Here is a 23,142-nt window from a genome sequence, read left to right as displayed (position 1 = left end):
TGCAGTCATAAGATGCTCACCACATTCACAAAACATTCCTATAATAAATTAGAATTTTATAGACCAACATTTTTTAAGAGTTCTTAAGAAAATATTTAAGAATGTAAGAATTTTTTCAAGAACTGCACATTCTTACACGTTATCAAATTCAAATTTATCTTAAGAACTATTAAGTTAAAATAATATTTCTTCTTAAAAAATCTTTTTGTTATATAGGCTCATAATATCTTTCTTTCCCTGGAGGTTTGACCAATTTGAATACACTGGCAACAACAATAGCAAAAATTTGACCTTAAATTAGCAAGGACTTCACAACAATCTCTGTGCAAAACTAGGGCAGGTGTGGAGGCCGAATACAAGAAAACAGCATGTTATCCAAACAAATGCCTCGGAGCTAGATTGGTAGCACTGGAGCGATGAATACAGTTCCTCCCTCCACAATGCGGATGTTCAAAGGTCTCAGCGGTATATGCTAATGCTCCAAGCAAACCTCTCATGCATACATAAAGAGCCTTTTATATTGTGCAGCAACATTCCTGATAATACATTGCCTGCCCTAAATGACAAGTGAACATCAGCAGATGAGTTTTTAAATAAAATGCAAAGATGTGGGCAACTGTGACATAACATGAAAGCACAGCATGCGACAACAGCATGATGCTTCTTAGAGGAGTGGTGTTGAGCTACGTGACATTATTTTGTTTCCAGGGCATATTTAATGGTGATACTGGATGTCTAGAGGCAGGAAGATGTGACCTACATAGGAGGCTTATTCAAAAAGACATATTCTACATGTAAAGGAGGGTACAAATTCACTCTATAAGCAGCAAGTTGCGATTTTCTTTTGCCTTATATGTATGGTGGCCATACATTATATGCAAAATTCACTTTTCAGTTCATGGACAACACCACTGACGAGTAGACATTGAACAATAAGTGGTCCCAGCCAGTTGTGAGTATTTGCAGCGCATTTCTGTATTTGGTTGCATTTCTGTATTTGGTAGTGTTGTGAGTATTTGCAGCGCGTGTCTGTATTTTGGTTTCATTGTGAGTTGCAGCGTGTTTCTGTATTTGGTTGCGTTGAGTATTTGCAGAGCGTTTCTGTATTTTGGTTGCATTGTGAGTTGCAGCGTGTTTCTGTATTTGGTTGCGTTGTGAGTATTTGCAGCGCATTTCTGTATTTGGTTGCATTGTAAGTATTTGCAGCACATTTCTGTCTTTGGTTGCATTGTGAGTATTTGCACAATTGAGTGTGTTGTATAATAAAATAGAATTAAATGAAATCTAATCAGGAAATCCATATCCAATCCCAGCTCTAGCAAACGATCACTGAGGCAAAACAGGAAAAAAAACATGTAAACTTTTAAACACAATAATTTGTGTACATTTCGTTATTATTTTGTCTTGTGGAATATATGTAAATCTCTGTTATGCAGCTTCTTCGTGGGAAAAAAGAAAAACTAAAAACTAAAAAGGACAAGGGCTAAATGACCATTAGAAAATGTTCAAGAAAGAAAGCTAACTTTATGCAGATAACCAACCTACCATAGGAAACAGGACATAAACATGGTGGGCGGTTTACACACACACACACATACACACTCCCTGAAGAGTGATGGAATGGGTGAACATCTGCTGGCACAGTGGGGAATGAAGGAACAGAAGAAAAATCTGCCTGTGTCTCACACCGAAACAACTGATTAGGCCCTCTAAATGACAGAACCTCTGCCCATGTTGAAATATCACAGTCCCTCCATCTCCACGCTTCTGAGCATGGTGCGGTTCCAGCAGGTGTTGTAAGGACTTGAATCATTAACCCCAGGCTGACAGACAAGACTTAGCCATCCAGGCTCAGAGAAGTGTTGCACTTCAGCATCTCCCCACCACTCCAGTGAGTCTGCAACTTCACACACCGGGAGCTGCAAAATGGATCCATTTACTCCAACTCAAGGTTAGAGGTTGGTCTGATTGTTCCAAACTGATATTGTAAAAATTTAGTTTGTGTTCTGGACTTAAAGGGATAGTTCACCCAATAATTAAAATTCTGTCATCATTTACTTACCCTCAAGTTGTTCCAAAAAGAAATTCATACAGGTTTGGAACAACTTGCCTGCATTTTTGCTATTAAGCACCATAAGTTAAATCTACAGGCTACATTACATGAAATTGGTCTTTGTTCCTCACAGATAAATGTCAAATTCTGGAAAGATTATAAAAAAAAGAAAGTTATATTTTTATTCAGCAAGGATGCAATACATTGGTGCCAGTAAAGTCTACACATTGTTAAAAATACATTTCTATTTAATTATAAATGCTGTTCATTTGAGCTTTCAAAGAATTCAGCAAAAGAATAATTTTTTTTTACTAAATCAGCATATTAGAAGGATCATGTGACACTGGAGACTGGAGTGATGGCTGTTGATAATTTCACAATATTACTGTTTCGCTGTATTTTTTATCAAATAAATGTAGCCTTGGTGAGCAGAAGAGATTTCTTTTAAAAACATTTTACAGACACCAAAACGTTTAAATTATAGTATATGTAAAGAATAAAAGCAAAGACATGTTGTCTCTCATTTTCATATGGGCTTTACAAAATAAAAATAAATTAATATGAGGGTTACATTGACATGGGGGTGAGTAAGTGATCTCAAGAATTACATTTAGGTGAACTATTCATTTAGCATGTAGTCATACATGTAAACACACATGGGTAGAAAACAGACTACAAGTTCACACAGACTAAGCTACATCGACTCTGTCTCCACCTAGTCCTATCTGCACTCTTTTCTATCAATTCAACATCTTCTCATTTTCCCTCTCCCTTCTATCATTCTTGTTCAATCAACGCTCTCCACTTCTCTGTGGTCAGCGGTCAGACAGAGAGAGAGAGATAGAGAGGTAACACTCATCTGAGCCCTTGAAATAAAGACATGGGACTCCAGTCTAGATCGATAGCCTGTTAGTGACCAGTGTGACTTTCATGTCATGCAATCATCGGACAGATTGCCACAGAATAGGGAGTCTGTGATAGACTAGATCTGCCTGGGATACCAGGGAAACACAGGCGGTGCAAAATACAGCACTGTACATACAGCCATACAGACACACAAAAGAAAAGCATACAGTCAACACTTTGTCTGAAGTACTGACACAAGTCCTCACCATAATAATATATCAAAGACAAATATGAGTCTAAAAGAGTGTAAAAGACAAGCTTTTCTATTGACTCAGAGAAAGAGAAAGGGATAGTTCATCCATGCATTATTCACATAACCTCATGTTGTTTAAAACCTCTATGACTTTTCATATTTTTCACATTGCGTTATTTTTTGAAGAATAACCTAGTCACTATTTTAAATATAGTGAAAATAAATGAATACTTGTGGTTCTAAGCTTTAAAATAACAATAAAAGCAACATAGAAGGATCATCAATATGGTGCCTAAGTTTTGTGCGCGAGACTCCAGGTCTTCTAAAGACATTCAATAACTTAGGAGAAAATTAAGGGCCCTATCATACACCTGACGAAATGTGGTGCAAGTGTTTTTGCTAGTTTCAGCCCGACGCAGTTATCATTTTCAGGTCCTGCGCCACGTTGTTTAAATAGCAAATGCATTTGCGCATATTTGTGCGCCCATGGGCATGCTGGTCTGAAAACAAGTTGTGTTCAGGTGCATTGTTGGTGCGTTGCTATTGTAAGGCAATTGAAATAGGCTAGACTGCGCCATTGACCAACAAAAACATGGTCTAAAGTCAATGGCGCAGTTTTTTACATTTTCATTTTTTATTTAAAGGGCGCATTAGTGATATGCGCCTATAGGCAGGTCCACAATGCTCATCCACTCTGCTTATTACACACACAAGGATGCGCAGCAGCACACAATCTAGCCAAATATTAAAAATAAAAGGATGTAAAAGATTAAAATTGTGTACATAAATATATGGTGGAATCCACGCTTTAACCTCGTGCACGAGCAGAAATGATTAATTAGAAGAAAAAAAGAATTTGAAAGAAGATTCAAAAGAATAATTTGCTGATGTACATCATGAAATACATCATACATCATTCATCATTCATGATACTTGTAATACAGTGCACAAGTCATATGAAACCCTTTTATTTAAGAGTTTATTAAGAGTTTTGGGTGAACTAAAGTCGACATGAAGTGGAAGATGCAAGGCAAGGCAAGTTGCAAGTTGCAAGCCTCATTGTGATGTATATCTGAATGAAACGGCTTAAAGAATGAGAAAAAAAATGTAGGACGGGACTTGATTTCGTAGGAAGTTGGGCATTGCTAACTAACTAACTAACAAACTAACTGGACTAACAAACATCATGAAGATGTTGTTTGGAGGGGGAGGTGATAGTGTTTTTGATTAAACATTATGAATGCACATGGATTAAAAAAACAAAAAAATTATGATGTTCACGAATAAATCATTTATACTAAACACTGCATCGTTCTGTAATTTTTTTTAAATAGCTCATTTTGATTTCATTGTGACTTTAATAGCGCCTAAAAATAAGATATCCTTTCCCATTAAGTGAACTCAGTTGAACTAGTAAACGGAGAAAGATAATGCAGTAAGTGACCTCAAAGTAAAACTTATTTTTGGACATTTGACATTTATTTAAATAAGCCTCTGGTCTGCATCTCAAAAGTCTACATCTCAATGCAAATAACAACTCTGAAATATGACACATAGCCGCAAGTCACCGTAACCTTTTTGAAACCTCAGCAAACAATGATTAATAACTTATTACGAGTACGAAATAAATAAAAAATCTAACCGTTATCGATCTTAAGTTAAACTTGGATTTGCATATATACTCAGATTGATGTCTGGGCTGTGGCATTCTTATACAGTGCTATGCATAAGTTTAGACACCCATACTAAAGTTGACTAAAAAGAGGAATAAAAAATCATCTTTTGGAAACTGAACTTAATGCCTTAATTTAAAAAATTAGGAAAAATCCAACCTTTAAGGACACCAATTTTCTTTGTGAATGAATAATGCATCATAAATAAATAAATGTTCTTCCTTAAAATACAGGGTGCATAAGTTTGGACACCCCTATGTTAAATTCCCATAGAGGCAGGCAGATTTTTATTTTTAAAGGCCAGTTACTTCATGGATCCAGGATACTATGCATCCTGATAAAGTTCCCTTGGCCTTTGGAATTAAAATAGCCCCACATCATCACATAGCCTTCACCATACCTAGAGATTGGCATGGTTTTATTTCAGTTAGCCTAATAGCTGGTTTGATTTGCATTGAGAGATGATCTTATGGAAAGTACCCCATGCCAATCTCTAGGTATGGTGAAGGCTATGTGATGATGTGGGGCTATTTTAATTCCAAAGGCCAAGGGAACTTTATCAGGATGCATAGTATCCTAAAAAAAAAATTACAAAAAATACTTAAAAATAAAAATCTGTCTGCCTCTATGGGAATTTAACATAGGGGTGTCCAAACTTATGCACCCTGTATTTTAAGGAAGAACATTTATTTATTTACGATACATTATTCATTCACAAAGAAAATTGGTGTCCTTAAAGGTTGGATTTTTCCTAATTTTTTAAATTAAGGCATTAAGTTCAATTTCCAAAATATGATTTTTTATTCCTCTTTTTAGTCAACTTTAGCATGGGTGTCTAAACTTATGCATAGCACTGTATGTTATTTGCTCTTTGCTGTGGGGTTCACCTGCCTTGATATACTCCCCAACGCAAACGAAGCCACTTGCATTTCTCTGGCCTCACAATCTAGCTTTCCTCACGATCACAGAAAGCAATTTAGCCTAAAATCAACATCTCTCACACTCCCCAATTCCCTCATGTGAGACAGAGATAGAGAGAGAGAAAGAGTGTGAATTAGGGAGGGTGGTGATGACAGGAAGACTGCTCAGAGTCAACAGTGCCGCATATACATATTCTGAAATGAGCACATCTCATCCAGACCTTGTGACTAAATTATATGTGAAGAGAATATAAGGAGGAAAGAGAGAGACATACTGTAAATAGAGTGAGGCAATGTTTAAAATAGAATACGAGTCAATGGCCTACCGCCTACTTTTTTAAGTATTTGAAATTGCTAAATGTTACTAGGTACTAGTCTTTTTAAACAGTTTCCAACTAGGACTTATTGTGCAAGATTCATTAACGTTCAATATTATGCATTCAGTTGATGGTATTCACACTTTACAATAAGGTTTATCATTAGTTAGTTAACATGAACTAAGAATGAACAATACTTATACAGCTGTATTTTTATTAACTAACATTAAAAAAGATTAACAAATACTGTAACAAATGTATTGCTCATTGTTAGATCATGTTAGTTAATAAATTAACTAATGTAAACTAATGAATCTTATTGTAAAGTGTTACCCAAAAAAATAATAAGAGTAGTATTTGTGTGCTATTTCAAACACAGAGAGAGGGAAAGTGCATTTAGCCCCCTTGAAAGCATGAATTCTCACAGTATGAAATCACATATTTAAAAGCTGCAAATATGAGCACTTTTGAGAAGTGTTTTGGTTGGCTTGTTTCCTTTAATGGATCTGTCATCTCTCAAATGCCAACTCCAACCTCCTTCAGACAAACAAAAAGCAGACCAAGAGTGAGCGAGTGAGTGAGTGAGTGAGTGAGTGAGTGAGTGAGTGAGTGAGTGAGTGAGTGAGTGAGTGAGTGAGTGAGTGAGTGAGTGACTGAGTGACTGAGTGAGTGAGAGAGAGAGAACATTCCTTCTTACTCTAATCCCTCCAAGTGTCCCTGTCAGAAGATTTGACATTGAGAAGTGACTCATTCAGAGGTTAATTAAATGTTGTTTATGCCAAGTGAGAGAAATTACTACACTACCCAGAGAGCACTAATGTAACAACTGTGTTCTCCGACCTGCAGAAGCGTATAATTTCCTGTGGTGGGAGAATAATCCGTGGCTGATGACTTGAAAAGAGAATACTATAAAGTGGGCTCACCGTGATAGTGTTTAGTTTCGATGACAATTGAGGTGACAAAAGTAAAAATTTATTTATTATTGAAGTTGGCACTTTCATAAATGCACCACAGTGTCCACACCATTTGTAGAAGGTTAAGTGCAAATTAGTACGTTTTAGACAGTGAAATGTCTTACGCATGACGCATTTAATATCATGCTGCTTGATCTGACATTTCAGAAACATTTCAATGTGCTGAGCACTTGATTTTGAAACCACTATTTTATTGTACAAATCCTTATTGAAGAGCAAATTGTTTGAAGAGCAAAACTGTTTCCCCAGTTTTGTGTTGAAGGACTTTTATTTTGATATATATATATATATCAAAATAAAAGTCAGTTTTGCTATCACTATCACATATATATATATATATATCTCACTGCCATAAAACATGTTGTAAAGCTTCCTTGACGGCATTTTTTTAATCTATTTGCAACGATCGCAGGATTTTTGACGGTTGCAGTCACTGCTGAGAAGCGATCGAGATGAAGGTCTTGAATTTGGGTCTCGCAAACATATGGATTGTAAAGATGTGGATTACAGCACACAAATAAAATGTATTACTCATATCACAGACATATCCGATGAGTGCGTGAACACAATGGCCAATCAGAGGTGTTTACGATTCCGCTCAATATCGCTTTTTCAAAATGTATCACAATTTCAGAATTTCAGTACCGACTTGGTACCGAAGTCGGTAGGCTACTTTTTGACAGCTCTAGATTTTAATATTGATAAATAAGGATTCGTACACATTTGTATTTCTAAAAATTGTTCATAAGTAAATAATTCACATTTTATTGATATATCAATATTGTATATTTCAGTGTGTTTGAAAATGTAAGTAAATGTATGTGTGTTAGAAAAAAAAAAAGCCCTACCGTTATCTGTGGCCATGAATAGAGCAGTGTACTGGTTGTTGTGAACATGTGGAGACTCGCGGTCCAGTATGGCCCTGGTGGTGACGTTGCCTTTGAACGGGTTCACGATCAGCCAGTCTGCCGGGTCTCTCAACACAGCGAACCTGAGGGGCACACATGACCATTACATACACTCTTGGAATGGGTCGTTCTTTTGAACTGTATCAAAACTCAAGGATTTCTAAATGCCTTTCAGTTTATTTGTCCACTTATTGCAGAGACAATCCCCATTAGACCAACCGATGTATGCTCAAGAACACAATGCTGACAGCTCATGGATTACCCCCTTGCGGCGTTCGAACCTACAACCTTTTGATTCCCAGAGCAGGTTTTTGACCTTTAAGCAACATTACCTCAAGCATTAGCACTACAGAGTGTGGATGGGTTATCGGGAAGGTAAGCTGAAAGTGGAATAAGAAGAAATGGAGCAAAAAGAGTGCCTGAAACATGTAGGAGGGATAAATGACCTGCAACGACACCTCTAAGAGTAATGAGCCTTTTGTAATTGGTTAACCATGTGATATCTCAACCGTGACCCCCAGAACAACTAAGCATGTGCGTATGCACGATTGGATAAAATAGTTGCAGTAGTGCTGAAATCTAAAATTGGAGTCACAGATTTACAGACTTGAAATAAAATGCCAAGTTCTCTGGCTTTACTGCTTTCAGGAAACCCATAGAGACTCTTTCAAAACAGAGGAGGGGGGATTTCATTTTTATTTTTTCTAAAAAGTATTGCTGACTCGAATACCTTTCCAAAAAGAACACAAACAGTCACACAACCAACAAAGACTGTTTCCTGTCCTAAGGGGTTAAAAAAATTGGAGTTGCTCACTTAAGCAAAAACAGAAATGGGGAATAAAGACACATAGCATAATTTATGTACAAACAAGTTTTTTATTTTTTTATTGTCATATATTTTAAGACCAATTGAGACCAAAACAAGTAAGCTGCTTCATTTATTTTATTTTATTTGCTCCATTGTGCCCCCTTCTATTCCCTTCTGACAGCAAAAAGCACCTTTCACAAAGCAATTCTATCTTATCAACATTCCATCACAACGCATCCCAGGGATATGTTCTCTGATTCACGAGGACAAGCTCCCGGAAACAAGCTAGCATGAGATTACCATCACGCTACTCTGGGTACAAATACCTTACATCCTGACTCAGATGCGCAAGTGGATAGTTTGTAATTCTCCTGTAAAATCAGCTGGCATTTGTTAGAGACATTTTTTTTCTGGCCTGGAGTGTGTCACAAAGGCTGAAAACGCAGTCAATAGCTTTGAGCCACTGGATAAGAGAGCAGCTTTATACGCCAAGTGCAAACATCTGAAAAGTGTGACATTATCTTTTATATAATAATACAAAAAATCTTCTGTAACTGAAAATAATACAAAGACAGTTCACAAAGTACAAAAATCTGATTAGTGTGACATTTTCTTGTATATAATAATAATAATAATAATAATAAAATCAACACACATAAACACAAGCAAATCCACAGAAAGTAAGTCAATGCCATTGACTTTTTTTGGTGTTGTCTGCTGTGCAGCATCACGGCTCTGACAAGCCTTCATTTATTTTCGACAGCACACTCTGAGAGACTTGCATGAACTGGCAATTCATATTGACACAAAACAAATGGATATTTCATTTCTGGAATCTATTTCTAAGACCTTTTACACTGCCATTAATCAGACAGCCTGAAAGTTTGCAAAGGGGGTGTGGCCTAGACACTTGTTCATAAGTATTATATTGTAAGAAAACTGATACACACACAGTGCTTCACTCAATTAGCCTCCTCTCAATGTCATTAGCGTTCCATTAAAAACACATTATGCAAATTAACATGTTATCTATAACGATACGTGCTAATGACCACAAATAAGCTGTCAAAGACCTTTCACATGTAATCAAAGCTTCGGCTGATGTAGGTGTTTTCATTTCCACACATTATCACACTATGATAAAATGATAAAAACTACGAAGGATACCACAAAATCCTCATCCTTTTGGCCACAGGAAATTATTCAAGAAAAGTGATTTGCCAGCATCCCATCTAACAAAAAAAAAAAAAAAAAAAAAAATTAAAGAGCATTTAGCTAATATTCTTATTAGGTTAGGAAAATGTTATTTCACAATGTTCTCAGAATGTTCAAAAAAATTCTTGGTTATGCAAACGTTATGGTAATATTCCATTCTTCAAACATATAGGAATGTTACTTTTAAATTCAGTTCAGTTCTCTGAACGTTACCGTTATAAAACGTTAGACGAATATCCAACTAAAACGTTTCAGAAAAAACGTGTCCGATGTATAAATATATATATATTTTTTTTAAGAACAATATTAAATATCAAAAACTTTGATAACACAATCGTTCTATTGATGTTACTGGAAGAACATTTGTTCGTAACTTTGATAGAACCTTGCCAGAATGTTAGCCGAAATTCTGAGAACGTTCCCTGTTAGCTGGGATGTCTTGAGGAGAATCTGGGTCGGAACTTCTCCAGACCCAAAGTCCACAGAGAAAGAATAAAAGACACAAAAGTTTCATAAGCATATATTTTAGTCTGTAAAGTGCTGCGCCTGAAATTGAATACTTACTTACTATATTGGCTGTGAAAAAATAGTATGACAAAAAGAGTATGTCTGAATACAATGTATTCGAAAAACAGTAGGTGAAAAGTCCCCGGATGACGTACTACTTCAGCTGAGATTCCGAAGTGTGCTTTCCCATGTTGGTATGTCACGTGACTGTAACAACATGGTGGATGTAGTATGTCCGAATTTCATTCACACTACCCATATTCATACTATAAATAAAAAAATGTTCACGTTCGTGAAGTAAATTCAAATTTTCTAAGACACATGCTGGAAACGCATGTAAAAACATCTACCACTTGAAATTGTATATATCTAATCTCATCAACAAAATTACTAAAGAAAATGCTTTTTAATAAAATATCTCTGAAGACAAAGGGCCTGTTTACACCTGGTCACTTCATGTGTTTTCTCTGATCCGATCGTGAATCTGAATCATCCATCCATCCATTTTCCAAACCGCTAGTCCAATGTGGCTACAGCGTAATATCATACAGGTATGAATTCCTTTTTAATTGATTATTAAATTGTTTAATTAAAGTTTATACATAGTTTCCATGACAGAGTTCAAGATAAATCTTTTCATGTTACTACTGGAGCTCCCAGTTGTTTCAGATAATTATTAACAGCAAGTGCAAATGTGGCAGTGGACTAATATATCTGTGGACTAACGAAGTGAATAGTGAATGAGGGTATATGGGGTGATTTCTGAAAGAGCCTAAATGATCTTAAAAGATCCTAAATGATCTTTCTCTCCTATTGCTGTCTTTGAACTTGAAATGAGCTAATAATAAATAAATTGCAGCTCGTATCTGTTGCTTCCATGGACGTGAACACCATTAAATCTGCATATAGCGCAGGAATTGAAGATCGGATTTGTATTCGTTTTGCAGAGATACATTTACAGTATGTGGACAATTGTAAATGGAAGAGTTTTAACAGATTGGATCGCTATCTGATCAGTAAAATTGCACGAAGTGACCAAGTGTAAACAGGCCCAAAGATGGAAAATGCACATCATAAGAATAATTCAGTGTTTCTCAAACTGGAGTTCGCACATCCCTGGGGATTCGTGAGGAAACTGCAGGGAGTTTGTGAGTTTATGAAAAGATCATTAGTTAAATCATAAAAATGTAAAATTCAAATAAATAAAAAAACAGTACAACACTTACTAAAAAATAGTAAATATTGTATTTGTTTATCTTCATGCTTTGATCATTAACTGACATCAGAGAACCGTGAACATGCAAATGTGCTGTTCAATTATTGAAATATTGAAAGGATAGTTTACATTTACTAAGCCTCATGTTGTTCCAAACCTTTCATTTGTTTTAGTGATTTTTTCCCCCTTTGAGTTAAATATTCTTTCAATTTAGTGAATATTTCTTGTCATATTTGCTCATTTTGGTTTTAATCTAAATAAATGGCATGCATTTAATTTTGAATCAACAAAAATACATTTTAGTTACAAACCAAATATTCAAGGGAGTAAATAATTATTAATAATTATTAGAGTTATCATTTTCAAGTGAATCTCAGGGGTATACTTAAAATTTATATTTTACATCAAAGGAATTCGGTTGACTAAATTGAATGCTTTTAATTAAAACATACTGTTGACAAATCCATGAGGAGGAAAAATATAGCACTGCAAGATATCAACAATGACTAATGTACAATGCTTTTAGAAGAAAAATCGAAAGAATATTATATGAAACAATCATATCTCTTCTAAAAAAGATATATCTATAGAGATATGTACTGTAAATTCATATATACAACGTTTGCATATTTGGTTTAAATAACATTTATTTTTGCTGATTAAAATGATGGCATTTTAAGTCATCATAAAACAAAAATGACCAAAATATGTCATTAAAGAAGAAGAAAAATGAAAAAATGTGTATTCAGCTTGTCATGTGTTTAGCAGCTCATTAAAGTCTCTATGTTGCTAATGTGCCTGACAGCTGGGGTGAAGACAAGAAACCTATATTTCAGCCACAATCGCACAATAGCAACTGCTCACAAATACACACAACCTCACTTCACCAGGGTTAGGGCATTGTAGAGAAGTAGCTTTAAACCTCCACCTCCAACCAAAGAAGAAAAAGAGGAAAACAAATATATTCTTCACCCAAACTAAAATGAAAGAAATGCCACTCCTTGAGACAGCTTTTATATACTTTTTACTCCTTACACCCTTTCATGATGTGTCAGGCCTGGAGAGGGCCTGGAGTGCGATGCATATTTATGCTCCTGTATCTCTGCGAGGGGGCGGAGGCCAGAGGGGCTTTTCTCCACATTACCTTCTAATAGAGAACAGGGGAGAGCTTCTCTGCAGCAGGAGGGCCGCTCCGTACATCAATTCTGGTCCTTTTATCCCTGTTTGTGCTCACGGAAAGGATCTATGTGAGTAGAAATCTTTGCTGCTTCACACGTTGGCCTGTGGCTTGATATACAACTATTTCTCCAACAAAGATCCATATAATGATGATGCAAATAATGAAAGGTATAATTTTATGTGTAAAACACCTGTGCCATTAACAGCTCAATTGCAAAAAACGGCACACTTTAAACATTCAACTAAGTACTTTGCAACTACACGTCAACTAACAACTAACTACAAGTTTATATCTCACAATTCTTCTTTTTTTTTAGAATTGTGAAATATAAACTAGCAATTGCGAGTTATAAAGTCTAAAGTCTCACAATTCTGACATTTTCTAACAATTGCGAGTTTGTATCTCACAATTCAGATTTTATAGCTCCCAATTGTGATTATAAAGTCAGAACTGCAAGAAATAAACCCGCAATTGCAGGCTATAAAGTCAGAATTGCGAGATTTAAACGTGCAATTTTGAGAAAAAAAAGTCTGAATTGAGAGATGTAAGCTCGTAATTGCGAGACAGAATTTTAAGATAAAAAGTCGCAATTACTTTGGTGGAAACAAGCTTCCATAGGGTTAGGGTTAGGTGTTAGGGTTCAGGTTAGTAGAACTAGTTGGCATGGATGCAAAGCTACTTATAGTCATAAGAATGTCTGGTGGGAGAGCATCAAAATAAAGTGTTAGCAGATGTTAATCAGACAGTCTGCTAATACTTTAATGAGAGTTAGTTGATATGTAGTAGTTGCAAAGTTAGTTAGAATGAATAAAGTGGAATAAATCATATAACTTGAATTAATCTATTTGTGAGGCAACCAGAATATATATATTTTATAAAATAAATGTTTTAAAATAATAACAATAATTATTATTTAACATAATCAATTATTATTTATTTAAACAATATATACTAATATACTGTAAGCATTCTCTAACATTTATGAAGTGAACTGAATTGAATTAATCAGCACCAAAGCACTGGAAAAAAATGACCTAGCCTCCCAATAATAATATGTATGCATTCAGTATGTACCGTAGATATCGTTGCAGTACAATATTTTGGAGTTCATACACACATTCTTTTGTTGTGCTAAAAATGTACACTTGAAACCCTTTTTGTCCCAGTATTAAAGCCATTTTATGCCCTCTTTTGGGGTCTACTAGAACAGGTTCCAATGTTTGAATGTTCAAAAAACACATTGCTTTTCACATATACATTGTTGCAGCACCTCTTTTCCCAGTCTGTTAACGTTCTATTTAGTTTCAGTCTCTATGAAGCCCCTCCTTCAAAAAAAAAAAAAAAAAGCACAATGTGCTCTGATTGGTTGGCTGGGTTAAGATTGGTCAACCGCTTTGAGCTTGCTTCAGAAACAACACACTACTACAACTCAGTCAGGCCTTGTCCCTTTTTTTGCATATACTTTGGGCAAGAAATATTTAAGTACAATTTTTTGTCAATCATATTCGACGATAGTGGTCCTGACAGAATTAGGAGTTTATCTGCAGCCAGTACTAACGCTGATAGAACATCAGCAAATTCTTTGATAAAGTCTGTATGGTGCCCTGGTGGCCTGTAGACAGTAGCCAGCACACATCTCAAACGTGATTTATCATTTACACTAGATAGTGTTACATTAAGCACCGACACTTCAAAATAATTATATTTAAAACAAGACTTCTCAGTAATTTTGAAGATATTTCTATAAATTACAGCAACACCTCCCCCTTTACCTTTCAGATGAGGTTCATGTTTATAACAATAATCTTGCGGGGTGGACTCATTTAATGTAATCGTCTGGTTTTAGCCAGGTTTCTGTGAAACACAGCACATCTAGGTTATAATCTGTAATCATATCATTAACAATAAGTGCTTTTGAAGTAAGGTATCGAATATTCAGCAACCCAAGCTTTATCATTTGTTCATCCATATTATATCTGTTTTTTATTTGTTGAACATCAATAACATTTTTACCCTTAAATGAGGAATATTGAGACGTGTAAGTTCCAGGGAGTTTAGAAACACTGCTTACTGATATAAAGAATAACTATTTTTTCATGCACAAACTGTAACATTACACACTGAATAAAGTTGCATAAGATCTAAAGCATAATAGGTCCTCTTTAATATGTGTTTTAATTTTTAATGTTCTGTTTTGTGTTGAGCTTTATTGCATGCTATGGCCCAGAAAACAGACCTCTTTATCAGCAAACACATATCAAGCAGAGACAAGCAAGTGGCACACTTATACTAATGCTCTGACTGCCCTGTGTTTGTAAAATAGGATGGATGCCCCCATTAGGATATTACTTTTAGCCATTGTAATTCAATGGCAGTGTCGTTTGGAACTGCTTTGGACCACTTTCTGAGCGAAAATCACCTTTCCCAAACTCAGCATCATTCTCGTTCTAAGTTCATCTCTCGATGGGATTCAGTCACTCGATGGCTTAACTCGACTCAACTCCCATATGTGCATCCACCGGACCCCAGATCAGATGCGTGCACAAAGATGCAGAGGTTGATGAAAAACAGCTGCGCCATAAACTCTCCCTTCGCTCTCATGTCTGGGACAAATTGCCGTTGTCACCCCTGCAGATATTTCGGTTCCATATTGGCAGAAAGAGCTGTACAAAGGAAATAAATGTGACAGGGAGGCAGGGAAATATAAACAGGGGGAGACGGCCCATCAATCAGCCATGGTCAGACTCAGAGGGAATCAGACCCCTTCTGTGGGTGCAGTCCGTTCTGCCAACCTGTCCATTAACTCCTCGTTAAAGTTCACACTGCCGCTCGCCATCCATTCATCTCACTCCGCTGCTTAACCCTCTGACAGCCTTCACAGGTTCAGTACACACACAAACACACATACACTCTCCAAGGTTGGGGAAGCTACTTCGAAAATGTTGCTTGACAAGTTATTAGCTACTCTTATTTTAAAGCAATTCAACTACATTTATTACAAACAAACAAACAAACAAAAAAAATCTATGGAAGTAAAATAATGCCAAATGTTTTTGAAACAAAAAATTTAATTGTTGAATTGCACTACTTGGAAAACTACTTTTTCTGTCCCAATTTACTTCGCTTTACAAATTCCCTTTGTAAAATCATCAATCAATCAATCAATCAATCAATCAATCAATCAATCAATCAATCAATCAATCAATCAATCTATCTCTCTCATCTAAAATAAAGTCTTGTAAACACTGTTGACTTGCATTGCTAGGTTTTTGGTTTACATGTAAACTGCTAAATCGGGTTATTTCAATAAACTGATTATTTATCAGCATATTGGTGTGCATGTAAACATGTTGAATGACTGATGTAATAGGCAAAAAGTAGTATAAAGAAATCAACACCATTAACCAAGATTGATAAATGATGTAAAAGTATATATAGCATGTTGTTATTTCATGTTAGCTATTAAATAGTGTTACTGTATGTTATATAAAACAAAGACCAGACATTATGATGAAAAACGAATACAAATATCTTGATAATTGTGAATTTATACCTTGATATATTATGATTATTATATTTTACATTCATAATTTCAGTTTGATATGTCAACATACAGTATCTGGAACCTGCCTAAGTACCCACTGGTAAGGAGGAGGCAATTTAGCTTGACATGACGCAATGCTTGGACCTCTTAGAACAATGCCGTTTCAAATGGAGACTCCCATAAGCAAAGATGTGCCAAGCTGTGCAAAGTTTATTCAGCCACTGAGGATTCTGGAGCATGTGTTCAGATGAATGTTCACTTGATTACTGTAAGCTTAAGCAAAGACTGTGAGAATCATCAAAGCTCTTGGTGTGGTATCACCAGTCAAGCGCGCGGACACACCACACACACTCATAGATCCATCCTCTATCTCTTTCACACTTTTTCTTTGCCTTGTGCAAGAGCTCACCGCCTAAGAACTAAACCGCATAACTGAGCTAACAGGAACCACTACTTCAGCTTCATTTCCATAAATTATCATGCCTCAGCAATGCAATACATAAAATCTAATTTATTATCATAATAAGGCACAAAAAGCAGCTCTTTGCATCGGTTGAAAATCATAACCCTGTAATTAAGTCAGAGAAAAGCAATTTGTCCATGCTTCAGAGAGGCCTTGCCACTCACAATCTTTCCTGTTGGCACCTTTTAGATAGTTTTAATTATTTAACCACATAATGGCTGTCTCTCACAACTGTTTCCCAGACTAATGCCACCTTGCTCATTATTAATGTCAAGAGGAAATAGAGATCAGATACAGTTTTGTTGCAGTCTATTTCCGTAAGACAGGCCTATATTTTATGAATTTACATGAAAACCAGCCAAATGGCATCCTGTGGCAGAGTCCTGCACGGTGCCCGTGGGTAACGGGGGTTCAAACAGGTGAAAAATATCCAACTGTATCACGGGTGCGGGTCGGGTCGGACACGGGGTAAACACGGGTCTAAACACGGGTTTAAAACAATCACGTGCAAACGTAAAAATATATGCATATTTTTAGGAACACATCTACAAAAATATGCCTGTATTTCAAGTTGATAAAAATGATTTAAAATCCACATCAGTTTATTTGTGCCCATGCCCTCCCAGGAGTCTCTATACCTACTATCACTTTTAAAAATTCATTATAACTGCGCGCGTGATCTGCTTGCAGTCATTGAGATGGATGCTGAGGAGTTGAAGAAAAGAATAGCTAGTGGAGATGGTAAAGTTGTCGACAATGCATCATCAAAAATCAAGTCCAGTGTGTTGGAGAAATTTGGAGTTATCTGAAGAAAACAATATTGTGAAAGGCTTTGCTGCATGCATTTTCGTGTTGGATGCAGGTAAGCACGCAGATAACTGTGGTAACAAACCAAGCCGTTCTATCGAACAATATTTTTCAAATTTAACACTGTTAAGTATGTGTGGTGAGCAGGGCGTGTTTGAACCCAAAATTGTCAGATGTAGGCTAGACGAAATTGCGTGGCAGATATAGTGTTGTAGCTCCCTGTAAGTTTTGTGGTAACGTTAGCCATGTTCTTCATGTACCGGCCTTTTGACAGCTTCGGCTGAAGTTGTCCTTGTGTTAATGGTCGTGTAATAACTTCTGTATGACCTGGCAATAAACATTTTTGTAAGTGTGTCTATAATGTGATAGTCTAAACTGATTTTATTTCGGTTCTATTTTAAGCGGGTCGGGTGCGGATTTTGATTAGTGCTGCTGTCGGAAAACGGGTCGGATGCGGCTTTAAGCACTACGGGTACGGGCGGGTGCGGATTTACAAAATCTGAGCGGTGCATGACTCTGTCCTGTGGCACACAATCAGGGTCGTGCAAGATTCTTTCCCTCCCAGAATCCTATTCCTCTTGGACCCCCAAAGTCATTCTATTGGCTGAAAGAACATTAAATGGGTACTGTATTCTGCACCTGATATATGTATGTATATACATAATATTACTGTTCAAATGTTTAGGGTCAGTCAAGGATGCATTAAATTGTTTAAAAGTAACAGTAAAGACATTTATAATGTTACTGCAGATTTCTATGTCAAATAAATGCTGTTCTTTTGAACTTCTGATTACAGTAAGAACCCTTGAAAAAAAATCATGGTTTCCACAAAAATATTAAGCAGTACAACTGTTTTCAACATTGATGAAAAGTTTCTTGAGCAGCAACTCAGCATATAATAACAGCATAATACCTCATCTGACAGTAAAATATCTGTTAATGTTTTAAAGCAGATTTGAGCTGTTTGTGTGCATTTATTGTAAAAAGACAGAGTAACATGGCGTTTAATTTGTTTTTTTAATATGATCTAACAATTGTTAATTGTTATTAAATGTATCAGCATACAATAAAGTGTAAACAACAACCATGAGAACGTTGCCGGCCATGTACGAGTAAATAAGATAAGAAACATGCTTGAAATTATAGCTGACACTGTGGAACTAATGAGGAAAACAATCCATATCTTGATTCTGTGAGGTGAAATGGTTAACTCTGTAAAGAAAGGAGTCACAGAGGCCAGGAGTCTTCACATTTATCACGATTAATTCAGTTTTTCAGAGTGCAGTTATTATTTTAAGCAGCCACTGCAGAGTAAGTGAGACCTGACGTGAACCGAACTCTTCCCTTTGTCACCTAACTCAACGCAGCTCAGAAGAGACTCTGAATGCCGCATGCTTGCATTAAAACAGACAGCCATTCAACAGTATTGCATTGTTGAATAGGGACTGAGAGACCTTCAAATAAACACAATGCACACATTTACAATTACCGGTGATTAATCAACGCTTAGAAATTACAGCAAACTTAAACTTAACTCTGCAAAACAGTTCATTTAAAACTGGTGATTAATTAATGGTTCGCCCACATATACACAAAGAGACAATTAATATATACAAACCCACGTAATGTACTTCAGGAAGAGTCAAGTGCGATTCTGAAAACCTTTTGCATGTAAATGGATTTTGTGTCACTGCAATACCATGTAAAACCCAAATACATTTACACAAAGTATAGGGCAGCAAGATGTCTTAAAATCATTTGAAATAATTAATGTCATATTAAAATAATTAATTAATTAATTAAAAATGGTAACTATCAAGGTAGTTCTACATGAAAACGGGCATATCTGGAGAAAAATCAAGAATTCTGACATTTTTTTGGCAGCGTAGAACCTTGGCACACTAAATTTACAAATTTGTCATTTGTCCTGCCAACAAATGTCAGCAGATCTAAAACATATTGGTAAATTTAGTTTTTATTTCCATTCTCCAGAGATATTTTACTATTTTATGTTTCCTTTAATAAGTTGTAATCTCGCTAAGCAAAATGAGTAGTGAGTTTAAGTTACAGTGAATGTCCAGGACAACAAATTCCACATTAAAACAACTAATTTTGTCTTAAAAAAATAACAATGCATTAACATGATTACAATAACAATAATTTTTTTAAGATTAATCACAATTATTTTAGTTTGTACTTCTAATTTCTGTTAAAAAAGGTTTGAAAACAAGAAATACATAAATAGAAAATAATAGCCTGTGTAGGGTGACCTTTGACAATAGACCTTGGAGTTATGAAGGTTGAGATCTTCTGCTTTAATGAGAGGAAAACTGGCCTGACATCTAGACACGGTCTGTCGTCTTTCAGCACTTGCTGAGTACTGCAGTTCCAACACCTACTAATGAGAGAAGGGTGCACAGGAAACTGAACCCACAAACGAGAAAGTTGTTTGGTCAGATCCTGTCAGGAAAGCAACATATTCCAGCATGTTCTGCATATCATTAACTGTCACTATCACTACAACCTTTCCAGACTGCACCAGCAGATGCATAATACACAATGTGAACAACAATGTCAGTAACAACTTAGCACTGATAAAGTGAGAAATTGTATGAATTAACTTTAAATATCACCCAGCATATTTGCTGCAATATATAAAAGAGCATTTGTTAAATATCAAGTGTGGTAGTACAGGCGTGATATTCACAGCACAGATGATACAATGTCTACATAGACTGCAGCTGTGTCCAAAACCATTGAATCATTGAACAGCTTTCACTACTGACAGATATACATCTATTCACTTTTTTTCATCTTACAAAGACTCATAAGGTGCAATAAATGCACACAAACAGCTCAAATCTGCTTTAAAACATTAACAGATATTTTACTGTCAGATGAGGTATTATGCTGTTATTAGAATGAGATATTATTTAACATGCATTAAAGATATCTGTTATAAAAGCATACAGCAGACCTTGAATTAAGTCAGCTGTGGAACACCTAACATTTCTCTTTTTATAAACTCTTTCCCTGCCATTGACAGAATTTTCCGTCATTTATGATACACGGTGGCCGGCAATCCATGTTTCACTGTTATATGGTAGGGGGCGCTATTACACATCTTCTAAAAGAATACAGAATCTCCGGATCAAAACACAGGTGAAGAATCAGCAGAAACAAGCGATAGAAGCATTGCTTATGCACATATAATAAATAACATAATCATAAAACATTAAACAGCATATAAATCAAAACTGCCTAATGTTACCGAATGAAATCTCAACCCAGGAAGGGTTAACAACTGTGAAGCTTTGGGGGGTTTGATGGAAGCAATCTACTCCATCTATGTTTAACACAATAATTGATTATTAATTGTTTAATCTCTAATTTCTATTTGTTCTATTTATTTTTATTTAATGTGATTTTTTATTTCAAAGTAATCTAAGGTATTAACTGGAAAAGTGAGTGATCTGAAACTTTCGACAGGTAGTGTATTAAAAAACCCAAATAATACGTTTTACTGTATTCTATCAAATAAAAACAAACTTTTAAATTGAGAAAGCAATCTAACATCTACCACAACATGGCAAATTCAAGGTCGCTTTAGAATGTGCCTCTATACGCTTTAATAAGTATCTTCTGGAATGTTCACTCTTGGTCTCGACTATGTGGGAAATAAGGAGATGTGAGAAATTCCCTACACAAGCAAGCTCCAGCCATCTTCTCTGTGTCTCTCACTTCCTTTTCTCAGAGCTTTAAACTGTAGCACAGCCAAAGGGAGGAACAAAATTTTGAATTATGTATACAGAGCTGTTCTGAACACTTTTTTTTTTTTGGAGCGAGATTAACTCAAAGACAGCTTTGAAGCAAAGTTGAACTGGGATTTATCCACTGATCTAAGAGAATGCGCTACATTTTGGATGTGGATGGTACTCCGTAGGAGAGCGACCACTACAGCAGGCTTCAGTCTCCCTGTGTGGACAATATGACCATGTTCAGATAGGACAAGGCGATAAAACGATTATGATGTAATATCAATAAAATATTTTTATTATATATTTTTTTATTGTTCCTCAATAAAATTAAAACTAAGTTTGATAAGTGTTTGGTATAATGTTCATGCACTATGCAAATAATGCTGCGCATGTGTGTTACAGACCGTCGCACTGATGCCAATCACTGATAAGCGTTGCCATTTATACTTCATGAGAAACATTAAACAGCAAATGCGCCAATGCGGAGCAAAATTTATCAGCTCAGCACAAAATACGAATAGCGAATGCATTTACGGTGAATTCACATGGGGTGTCTGCGTTAACGCTTCTCATTTACTTTGAACGGTTGACGTCATGCGTTGCCGAACTGAATTGTGGGTTCCGTTGAGGAGCGTCACTGGCATTGTTTGCGGCAGAAGTTAAAAAGTTGAAAACTTTTCAAGCGCCAATGCAGGCGACAGCCAATCAGATCACCTATGCAAAAACCGAAGCGGAGACGCCAGCCAACTGCGTTAAAGGAGACATATCATGCTTTTAAATTGTTCCTTTTTACATATAAATCATACATTTGTAGTCTATATAAAGCGGAACTGCAATGCTTGGGTCTGAATTCTTCATTATTATAGCTCCACAGGCCCTTTTTCTACCCCTTTTCTGATGTGCGTCTCAGAGCAACTCGTTTTGGTGCGGTCTCTTTAAATACAATTGAGACAATTCATACCCCGCCCCCTCTCCAGGATGCAGAGGTTCAACTCCACCCCGTTCGGCCATTTTTGTAGTCTGATAGCAGAGATAGGATTATCTAGCGGCACAGAAACTTTTATACACACGTTATTAACAAAATGTCAACAACGGAAGACTTGTCTAGCCAGCCTTACATGTTCGAGCCAGAGTCGGAGCCGGAGCGAGATGAAAATGAAGACGACGAACCTGTAGAACAACGTCTTCATATGGATGTATCGCACTGGTGTCTACTGTATTTACACATGAAACTTTGGTCTTCCGACCTTTTACCACCGTGTCGATTTATTTCGATTAATATGTGCGAGGGAGAGAGAGCAAGACAGCGTCTAGTTTGGAGACGGTGATGTCTTGTTTACACTTTCGCCTGGCTCTGAAGAGAGAGAGTGAGCGCGCGCGCGACCGGGTCTCTCTCTCTGCTCGTTCTTTCAGTTAAACATGCGCCCTTGTCACAAGCGCGGCAGTTTATCTACATTAGACGGTGTAATGAAGCGTGTGGGTTACTACATCCAACAACCGAACATTTTAACTTACCCTCTCGTAACTTCTGCATCCTTTAGCTTGGACTACAAAATTGCAGCGAGAAATAAAAATGGCTCGAAGTGTTGGGCCGGAAGTCAATGTCCTTATTTGGCAGTTCCGCTGCAAATACTGTGACGTAATAGTTCAAAAAACGTCATAGATAACAGAAAAATCGGAACAGGTTGAAAAATATGACC

The 23,142-nt window shown here is 36.3% G+C and overlaps 1 protein-coding gene across 1 annotated transcript in view; it reads right to left on the bottom strand.

Moving 5' to 3' along the window:
• Window positions 1-23,142, bottom strand: part of cdh13 (cadherin 13, H-cadherin (heart)) — a 370,859-nt gene that overhangs the window by 28,850 nt on the left and 318,867 nt on the right. The window contains exon 11 of the mRNA XM_084409426.1: window positions 7,885-8,027. Coding sequence (XP_084265552.1) covers window positions 7,885-8,027 — 143 coding nt within the window. The remainder of the gene's footprint in view (window positions 1-7,884; window positions 8,028-23,142) is intronic.

The sequence above is a fragment of the Rutilus rutilus genome (genome assembly GCF_951802725.1).
Source record: "Rutilus rutilus genome assembly, chromosome: 5".
In the NCBI taxonomy this organism is placed as follows: Eukaryota; Metazoa; Chordata; class Actinopteri; order Cypriniformes; family Leuciscidae; genus Rutilus; species Rutilus rutilus.
The sequence above is the reverse complement of the archived record's forward strand: the minus strand, read 5'-3'. Positions and strand labels throughout refer to the sequence as shown.